Raw genomic sequence first — 10441 nt, forward strand, 5'->3', positions numbered from 1 at the left:
GCCCCCCGCGCCCGCCGCGCCCGCCGCGCCGCCGCCGCCGCCGCCGCCCGCCGCCTCTAGGAGGCGCTCCTTGTCTCTGGCCCAGCTCTCCGCCTCCTCCAGCTCCTGCAGCAGCGCCCACAGGCTCCGCGAGGCCTCCAGCTCCGCGCGCCGCCGCGCCGCCTGCTCCTGCAGCTCCGCCAGACAGCCGTGCACGTGGTTCACGCGGTTGCAGATGACCTGCGGATCGCAGGGCTGGTAGCCTGGGCCAGGAGAAGGGGAGGATCCCGGGTTGGGCACGGGCCAGGGGGCGCCCAAGGAAGGGAGGTACAGGCTACCTGCCCTGTCTGTCCTTTGCTAGGTAGGCATCATCAGGTGCCAGGTTGTGCGTCCCCTCCTCCAGGCAGCCTTCCCTGACATGCTGTCTGGGGCAGGAACCTTCTCTGGCTCCCCCAGGCTTCTCTTATCCCAGCCCTGCACCTCTGCCTGTGCCCCACGGGCACCATCCCTGCCTGCCCTGACCCCTCTGGCATGTCACTGCCTGTTCTGTCTCCCCCACTGAGCTGAGAGGCCCATGAAGGCAGGGTCTAGGGCTGTCTCCGTCACACTGTGTCCTCACCATTGCCTAGCACGGGGTGGAGCCCAGAGCAGTAACCTAATGAAAATGGCGACTTATTGACTGAATGATGTATAGAAACTAAGATTCAGAGAATCCTAGTATCTGTAAACTGTGTTTCCTTCAGAACTGGACCAAATGAAATGTCTCTATTTTTTTTAATTAAAAAAAAAATTTTAATGTTCATTTATTTTTGAGAGAGAGAGAGAGAGAGTGAGTAGGGGAGGGGCAGAGAGAGAGAGGGAGTCACAGATCCAAAGCAGACTCCAGGGTCCGAGCTGTCAGCACAGAGCCTGACTTGGGGCTCAAACTCACGAACTGCGAGATCATGACCTGAACAAAGTCGGGCGCTTAACCGACTGAGCCACCCAGGCGCCCCACTATTTTTTTAAATTTTATTTTAAGTAATCTCTACACCCAACCTGGGGCTCAAACTTACACCCCTGAGATCAAGAATCGCATGCCCTATCCACTGAGCCAGCTAGGCACCCAGATGTGTCTCTATCCTTAAGCCATTTTCTGGGTTCCCTCTCTCATCCTCTGTTGCCTTATCTCTTAACTTCAATGATGACCTGAACTCCCATGTTTCTTCAAATACTTCACCTTCCTCCTAGACTTCTGGTTTGTGACAAGAGAACTGTGAAATTAACTTAATGGCTGGCTGTCAATGTTGCTTTAATGGAATAGAATAGAATGACTAGAAAATATCAGGATGCAACTTGCGGGGTAAGGGGAAGTATTGTTTCATACAATGTGTGTGTGTGTGTGTGTGTGTGTGTGTGTGTGTGTGTGTGGACTGTGGGTCAGGAGGTAAACATATTTCTTACTGGGTCAAAACACTGCAAGAGACACTGCCCTAGATGGGATACACCATTTCTGGAATTCTGGACATTCACTGAAATTGACCCAAATACCAAGGCATCCACCTGAATAATCAACAACAATAGGCATCCGTGTATCCAGACCTGACTCTGGCACAATGCCACCGTGGGGCAGTATCCTTACGAGCCCCATCTTACAGATGAAGAAACTGAGGCTCAGGGAAGGAAGCCACTTGCCCAGGATCAGCTAAGAAGTGGCAGATCAGAAGGCCACACTCTGGACCACTTATCAGGCATTGCTCCCTCCTGTCACCATGACAACACACATTAGCCTCTTTGCTGTTTTTGTGGTGCTGTTGGCCGCCACCAGGCACCAAGATCTCACAAGGAGAAGACAGAAGGAGCCTCCTGGGACAAACCTTCACAAGAAGGAGAGGGTCTCAATGAGCCTGTCCTGGGGTTTGGATGTGGGTAAGAGGGGCTGAGCCAGGGTGGGCATGTCCCACTGGGGCTTGGAAGGAGACTTCAACATTTGACCCAGCCCATGAGGATGAGAACCGCCCCCCTCCCCCTGCCCCAACACACACACCATCTTGCAAGCCAGATAGGCCTTGCCTTTTCTACTGATGCTTCCGGATTCCAAAGGGCTGTGGCTCCAGACACAGGAGTGAGACAGGCCAGCCCTAAACCCTCTGAGCTCTGCGGTTCTGGGCCTTAGTTTCCTCATCAGCAAGAAAGCAAAAAAGCAGCCTTGTCAGCACTCACAGCTAGAGACACAGTTTCTCAGGACGCCAACTTCAGACAAGGTCACTCTGCGACCATGGTGGAATGGGATGGAAACAAGACCATTCCATAATCACTTCTGAGCACACACAAAAAAGAGGTCACTGGGCAAGCCACAGAAACCATCATCCAGCCCCTTCATCCAGCTAAGCTGAATGACCGCTACCAACTCCTGTTCCTCCCACTACCTGGATAAAAATGATTAAGATGGGCGATCACCTAATTACTCCCACCTCCAGTGTCCAATCCGCAGCAAAAGACACTGCATAAATCATCCCCAAATCACCTAACACAAGCCCACATCCTATCACAAGCCCCTTCCTAACACCCTCCTACTGAGAAGCTCCATGGTTCTCCAGCGTGTGTGCAAAAAGCCAACAGACCCAGCTTGGTTTGACAACAGGGGGATTCCTGGTGGTCTGTGGCTGGAAGGTATTGACATCAGTAAAATGAGAACCTTTATTAGAGCCAGTCTTGGTTTTTCCTATCAGCATCCATGCCCCCGATGCTGGTAATGGCTTTCCACCCTCCTCTTCTTCCTCCATTCCTGTCTTTGGAAAGAGCCAACCCTACTCTTGGCCATGGGTTGGGCATGTCACATAGATGTGGCCAGTTAGCTCAGTGCAGAGCCTGGGGTCACAATGCTTGGCTAAGTAGAGGGCATGGAACCCACAGTGGGCTAAAGAAAGCTTTCCTGGAATCTTTTGTCAGAAATATTGGGAGAAAGGGGCTTGTCTCCTGTTGGGTCCGCTAAGTTGCTAGGATGTAAACATGGGGCTGAATGACCCCAGATTTACACCACAAGGGAAGGAGCTCCCCGGTAGTGACACAAACATAGAGACTACAGTCAGAGAGATAGAGTCTTAAAAGCATCATCAGACAATCCCTGGATCCAGCCATACCTGAAGCCAACTTGCCTTTTCCTGGACATTTTAGTTACACTGGCCAAGATACTCCCCTTTTCTCCTTAAGCTAACTGAGTTGAGTTTCTATCATTTGCTGCCGAACAGGCCCTGACTATACATTACCTCACACGGTTTTTCATGGTATTCACTGAGATTTGGCTGTGAGGGGCTTAGCATAAAACAAGTATTCAATAGGGCCACCTGGGTGGCTCAGTTGTTAAACGTCTTTCTTCATCTCAGGTCATGATCTCACAGTTCGTGAGTTCGAGCCCCGTGTCGGGCTATGTGCTCATAGCTCAGAGCCTGGAGCCTGCTTCAGATTCTGTGTCTCCCTCTCTCTCTATCCCTCCCCTGCTAGTGCTCTGTCTCTGTCTCTCTCTCTCTCTCAAAAATAAAATAAACATTAAAAAAAAAAAAAACCCACAAGTGCTCAATAAATGTGAACCATTACTGCAGAATCTCAAAGCAGGAAGAAATCATGTGGTCTAACCTCCACCCAAGGCAGTAATTTCCCCCATGATATTCCCTGATGGAGGGTGAGCCTATTTTGTGCTTGGATGCCTCCAAAGACAAGGAGTTCACTCCTTCCTTCTGTCTCTTAGGGGTCATTCTGCTTCCGTTAGCACCAGCCCTGGAAGTCTCCACCCCAATCCCCGACCCCAGACTCACCCTGCAGCTGAGAGAAACGCAGGGCAGCAGCGTTGAGCGCCTCCACTCGCTCACTCTGGGCCGCGATGTCCCCCTCCAGCAGTCCATGCTTCTGCAACAGGTCCTCCGCCTCCACCAGGTGCTGCCCACATTCCCGGGACAGCAGCTGAGCCTAGAAGACGGGGCAGCCCTGAGCACCTTTTAGGCATTGGCCTCAGGCAGGCCCCACCCCACATTGTCAGGCCCACTCTTGTGCTCCTCCACCCCATCCCTTGAACTCGGATCTCTATCTCAATCTCCTGGTCTCCGTCAACATCTCGCGCTGGCTCTCCCTGACTCCCTGTGTCTGTCCCCACATCCCTGCGCTCTGTCTCTGTCACGGGCGCCACCCTCTCTCTGCTCTCTGCCTCCATCTCTCTCTCTGCCTCTGTCTTTCCTGTTTCCATCTCTCTCTGCTTCCTTCCTTCTTATCTCCATCTCTCCCTGTACCTGTATCTCCAGCCTGTCTCTCTCTTTCCCAAAAGGATTCCTTCTCTTATGTGTCTCTCTGTGGCCGCTTAGATTTCCATTGCCACCCTCGTGCCTGCTTCTCTAGTTTGATGATCTCTCTCTGATTTCCCCTTCCCTCTCTCAAACTGTCACCATCTTCCTCTGGCTTAATCTCTCTATCTGTCCCTAGCTCCCTCTGGCTCTGTATCTCTGTGGCTTTTTTTTTTTTCTTTCTTCTCTTTTTTTTTTTTTTTTTACATGTTTTTTAAATTTTATTTTTGAGAGAGAGACAGAGTGCAAGCAGCGGAGGGGCAGAGAGAGAGGGACACAGAATCTGAAGCAGGCTCCAGGCTCAGTGCAGGGCCCGACACGGGGCTCGAACCCACGGAGCGCGAGATCACGACCTGAGCCGCGGTCAGACGCCCAACCGACCAAGCCACTCAGGAGCCCCTCCTCTGTCTCTTCCTTGATCTTCCTTTTTCTGCCTCTCTCGGCGTCTTTCTGTCTCTTTCTCTTTGTCTCTCGTTCTCTTCCTCTTCCTGTCTCTCTCTCCGTCCCTCTCCGGCTCCCTGACAACCCGTTCGGTGTCTGTAGCCCTCCCTGCCCTCCCCGCACACCATGCCCACCCTTGACCCCCAGGGCCGGCCCCACCTGCATCTCCTCCATCCAGTCCACCATGTACACCATCTCCTGGAAGATCTTCTGCAGGGCCAGGTTCTGCTCGAGCCGCGTCCGCCGGGCACCTACCAGCCCGGTCAGCAGGGCCCACTGGCGCAGGACGCTGTCACGCTGGGCCGCCACGCGCCGGGCGTCGTAGTAACCTTCTGCCGCCAGGGCCTGGGCCAGCTCGGCCACGCCCTGCACCCGCTCTTCATAGGCTGCAATGTCCGCCTCGATGGCCTCGTGTTTCTTCATGGCTGCCTCCACCGCCGGCAGCTCATACCCGAAGTTGTCCTGGGGCAGGGCAGGCCACAGATGCTCACCTGTTTCCTTTGCTATCCACCTGTTACCTTGACCCTGCTCCACCATCCCCAGTAACCCTGGAGACCAGCCCCACCTTCCTGTTGCCCCGGAGACCAGCCCCACTTTCTTCTGTTACCCTGGAGACCGGCTCCACACGGCTCCATTACATATCTAGCCTTAAACTTGTCACCCAGGAAACAGTCACCATCCTCCCGTTGCCCTAGAGACGGGGGACCAGGCCTACCCTACCCTCTTACTTAGGAGACCAATTCTATCCTCCTGAGTTACCCCGGACACCAGCTACAACCTCCTTTGTCATTTAAGAGTCTAATTAAATACTCTCCCTATTTCTGATGAGCCTAATTTTGTCCTCTCTAGTTCCCCAGGGAGACCAACCTCACTCTCCTGTTACCTTGGAGATCAGGCCCGCCCCCCTCCCCCACCGCTCACTTAGGAGGCCAGTTCTCCCTTCCCACCCTCATTTGCCACCTAGGAGATTAATCCAACACTTCTCTGTCACTCAGGAGACCGAGTCTCCCTCTCTGGTCCCAGGGCCACCAGCCCAGCATGCCTCCCTGCCCCCACCCCCACCTTTCACCCAGAGCCAAGTCCTGCACCCTGTACCTGGGAGACCAGGCGCTGGTTCTCATTCAGCCAGCTCTCCCTCATGGCCACCTTGTGGTCAAACCTCTGGGCCAAAAGTTCCAGCTTCTCCTGCCGGATCAGCTCAGCTCGCAGGGCGGCCTCCCGTTCGTGCTCTGCCTTCTCCAGCTGGCCCCATGCCTGGGGAGACGGGAGGAGGCCAGTCAGACCCCAACAACGCCCCACAATTCAATGGCCCTGGCTTCTCTGTCTGAGGTGGCTCCTAGCATTTACAGCACCTTTATGTAAACTGGAAAAAGATATTGCTCCTTCGTGACACTTTCCTGCTGGAAAACTGTCAGAATGAATATCCAGTCCAGGATGTCTACAGTGTAAATGGCTCCCTTGAGCAGTGCACAACCTATACGAAGCCACGGAGTAACCCTGCCGCTCCTCCACATGCTCGACCTCACCTTGTCGATATCCCAGATGCCACAGCCCTCCCGAGGCACAAAGAGGCGACGATTACAGGCACGCAGTTTGCTCTGGATGCTGAAGAGCAGCACCTCCAGGTTCCCCTTCTCCTGAAACCTGAAGGGGCTCGGGCTCAGGACCCCCACCTCCAGACCTCCACTTGCCGCCCTCCCTCCTGAGCTGGGCCTCACTTGACTGGCTTCTCCAGTGTGCAATAGGCCGTGAAAGCCTGAAGCTGCTGTTGCACCCCACTCAAAGAGTTGGCAAACTTCTGATTGCTGATGAGGCCCACGGTGCGATGGATCCAGGCCAGGAGCTCGGCCGCCAGCTCCTCATAGCGCTCGATGATCTTCCCCACCTCCAACACCTGGTCCAGGACCTGACCCAGCAAAGGAAGGTGGGGTCAGACTCGTCCCGGATGTGCCCCCAGGTGGTTCCCAAGCTCCCACCCACCCCATCCCTTGGATCCCCAAACCTTCCCGATCCGCTTCCCCTCCACAGCCAGAGCCTTCATCTTGGAGAAATAGTGGTAGAAAGAGACCACGTAGGTGATGATGGACTTCTCATCTGGAGCCTCCATGTTCACATCTGGGAGTAAAGGAGAGCAGGGGAGAGCAGGACAGTGAGGGTGGAGGGAGGGAGAGCCCACTCTTACTAGCTGTGTGGCCTTGGGCAAGACAAGTAGCCTCTGCGCCTCAATTTCGGTATCTGCCAAATGGGGATCTACCTCATGAGATTAAATAGTACCTGACACCTACAAACCACCAGAGAAATTATCCATAATTACTTCTTGAACACACCATTCTACCTTCCATCTCAGGGCCTTTGCACATGCTGTTTTCGCTAGGTAGAACAATGTTCCCTCTTCTGTATGCCTACCTCCCACTCATCCTTCAGGGCTCCACTCAGCTTACACTTCCTCAGATAAGCCTCCCTGTTCGCCCTGTGTAGAGTCGGTCACCCCTGTTACTCTTCCTCATGGCATCTTATCATTGCCTCCTGGAACTTATCATCTGCAATTAAATATTCATTTATGCAATCATGTCCTTATCTTGAGTTTGAGTTCCATGATGACAAAGGCTATGCCTGTCTTTTTTCCCATTGTTCTGGTCATGCCCAGCGCACAGTAGGAGCTCAATAAATATTTACGAAGTGTATTTATTTATTTATTTTATAAGTAAATAAATTTATTTTATGTATGTATTTATTTATGAGGGCAGAGATCAAGGGTGTGGGCTTTGGAGGAAACGTGTGCTTAAATCCCTGTTCAACCACTTACTCACTGCATGTCCTTAGGAAACAGACCTAACTTCTCTTCGCCTCAGTTTCCCCCATTGCAAGGCTGAGGATTAGCACAGTGCCTGCCAAAAAGGAGCACTGTAAGTTTTAGAAAGAATAGTCTGGCACAGAGGAGAAACGCAGTAAATTCCAATTATCGTTTTGATGTGCCCACTGAATGCACAATATTACACTTAGCTCTTACTCCACCAACTCATGGTTGGTGGAACAGATATCCACTAAACACCTACCATGTGCCAGACACAGAATATAGGTATCAGAAGTCCCATGTAGGGGCGCCTGGGTAGCTCGGTTGGTTAAGCGTCAGACCCTTGGTTTCAGCTCAGGTCACGATCTCACAGTTCGTGGGTTCAAGCCCTGCGTCGGGTTCTGCGCTGACAGCATGGAGCCTGCTTAGGATTCTCTCTCTCTGCCCCTCCCCCCCCCCCCAAGAAGTCCCACGTACTGGTTTTCAGTGTGACACTGGGCAAGTGACTTCACATCTCTGAGACTTCATTCCTATCACTTTAAAACAGGACGGATAAGGGGGCATCTGGGTGGCTCAGTCGGTTAAGCGTCCGACTTCAGCTCAGGTCATGACCTTGCGGTGTGTGGGTTTGAGCCCCTCATCAGGCTCTGTGTCTCCCTCTCTCTCGGCCCCACCCCCACTCGTGCTCTGTCTCTCTCAAAAATAAATACATATTAAAAAAAATTAAAACAGGATGGATAAGTTCTATCCATCCAGGTCAGTGTGAGGGTAAAAGTGGGAAGTTCTGCTAAAATTCCCAGCCATGTGCTTGGCACAGAGCAGACTCTCAGAGAGAGGGAACAGCTGTTATTCTAGAGATTGGTGGGTCGGTGTTGGCATGGTCTGGGATTAGGATTGAGGCTGAAGTCAGGGGATAATGTTGGGGGTGGGGTTGGCTCTGGAGCTGGGACCGGAGTTAGGGAGGGAGAGGGGGTTGGGCTTGGGGGAGCTGACTGGGCTTGGGGTTGGGAAGGGGATGGGGTCAAGTTGGAGGCAGGAATGGAGACGAGTCTGGGGCTGGAGACAGAGATGCGAAAGGAAGGGACTGGAAGATGGGGGCAAAGGGGATTAGAGGTGAAGAAGGGGAGGGGCTGGGTGGGAGCCAGGACTTAGAAGGACTCGGGTTTGCGACGGTGTCGCAGCAGGATGGAGAGGAGTTTGGGCTGGCATTGGGGTCGGGGGTCCCCCCAGGAGGAAGTCCCGCTGGGGTTGTGGGGGGCTCACCCTCAGGGTCCAGCAGACGTGTCAGCCCCAGGTGCTGCTCTGCCGTGCGGAAGGCTCTCTGCAGGTTGTAGTTGGCATTGGACTTGGTGAGTTTGCTGAAGTCCACGAGATCGGGCCTAGGCAGGGGCACAGAGCGGGCAGGCAGCAGGCAGGCTCCAGAGCCAGGGGGCGAGCAGGCAGAAAGACCTCCCGGCCTGAGCCCCACCCAAAGCCAGGGGCAGGAGGGGTACCGCCTCCCGAGGGGAAAGCTGTGTATGCTGGTGCACGTCTGTGCACTTATCTGTGGCCGTGAGTACTGCGTGCGAATGAGTGGGACCGACTTGGCAATGCACACATCTACTTGGGTGCTTTGCTAAACAGTATTACGTAGCAGTTAGAAGTGTGAGGTCTACAGCCAGCCCACGCAGCTCAAACCCCAGCTCGGCCATTTCCTGGCTGGCTGTCACTCTGGGTAAGCTATTTTGTCTCTCTGTGCCTCAATTTTTTCATCTGCAAAATGGATGATAATAGCATCTGCCTCACAGGCTCACTGACTATTAAATGACTTATTGGAAAGCTCTTAGAACAATGCCGGGTATACAGAAAGCACTTAGTAAATGTTACCGTTGTTAGTATGACATGGGTACAGCTGGTGGGTTTCTCACTGTGTGGGGGGGACGGGTCTCCCTAAGTGTATGGGTGTGTATGTGACAGGCAGGGCTTGTGAACGAACATGTGTCCACAGCAGAAAAGGCTGGGTTCCACTCCGACCACACCAGAGCAAGTCCCTCCCAGGCTCCGGGCCTCAGTTTCCCTCATCTGTCATATGGACAGTCACGATGTGGGTTCAACTTGTCTGGATGCCCACCTTTCAACCAATTCAGCGCCAGGCCCTGGGGTGTGAAATGTGGGTGCACAGGGAGCCGGAAGGGGGGCTCTGCGGCTTGCCTTGAGGAAGGACCACCATGCACACACCAGAGAAGACCATCCATGGGGGGTGAGCTCTCCACCCTGGAGGCATCGAAGCATCAGGCACAGGCTGTGTACGTGCATGAGTATGTGTGTGTCTACGCAGCTGCATGAGGGACGTGTGTTTCCACGTGTACACAGACTATGGGGCCCGGACAGGGTTCTGTGCAGGTGTGTGCCTCGTGTAAGTGTGAAGGGATGGGTCCTTGGGTCTCTGCGTGCCATCTACATGCATATGTGTACAGGTGTGTACCCAAGGGACATGGGGGAGGGGGAAGGGCAGGGCCAGGCTGCCCCAGGCCACGTGGTACCTGTGCCGGTGAATGAGCGCGTTGAAGGCCAAGCCGTCCCGCCAGCTGGTGGTGAAATTCTGGATGTTTACCTCAGGGTAACTGGCAGCGTGGAAGGGAGAGACAGAGGCAGAAATGGAGACAGTCAGGAGGGAAGAGGGAGGGAAGGAGAGAAGAAGGGAGAGAGAGATAGACATAGATGGATGGTGGGGGGGTAGATAGATGATAGGTGGATGGAAAGATAGATAGATAGATAGAAAGATAGATAGATAGATAGAAAGATAGATAGAAAGAAAGATAGAAAGAAAGGTAGATAGATAGATAGATAGATAGAAAGATAGATAGATAGATAGAAAGATAGAAAGGTAGATAGATAGAAAGATAGATAGATAGATAGATAGATAGATAGAAAG

General features: G+C 53.3%; 1 protein-coding gene across 1 annotated transcript in view; it reads right to left on the reverse strand.

Annotated features, from left to right (window-relative positions):
• SPTBN4 (spectrin beta, non-erythrocytic 4) overlaps positions 1-10441 on the reverse strand; it is a 45748-nt gene that overhangs the window by 16764 nt on the left and 18543 nt on the right. The window contains exons 5-13 of the mRNA XM_049622321.1: positions 10050-10130; positions 8791-8906; positions 6736-6848; positions 6452-6639; positions 6260-6377; positions 5829-5987; positions 4893-5195; positions 3774-3924; positions 16-242 (exon numbers count right to left, since the gene is read on the reverse strand). Of these exons, the coding sequence (XP_049478278.1) occupies positions 16-242; positions 3774-3924; positions 4893-5195; positions 5829-5987; positions 6260-6377; positions 6452-6639; positions 6736-6848; positions 8791-8906; positions 10050-10130 (1456 nt within the window). The remainder of the gene's footprint in view (positions 1-15; positions 243-3773; positions 3925-4892; positions 5196-5828; positions 5988-6259; positions 6378-6451; positions 6640-6735; positions 6849-8790; positions 8907-10049; positions 10131-10441) is intronic.

This window comes from Panthera uncia, assembly GCF_023721935.1.
Source record: "Panthera uncia isolate 11264 chromosome E2 unlocalized genomic scaffold, Puncia_PCG_1.0 HiC_scaffold_19, whole genome shotgun sequence".
NCBI classification, from domain to species: domain Eukaryota; kingdom Metazoa; phylum Chordata; class Mammalia; order Carnivora; family Felidae; genus Panthera; species Panthera uncia.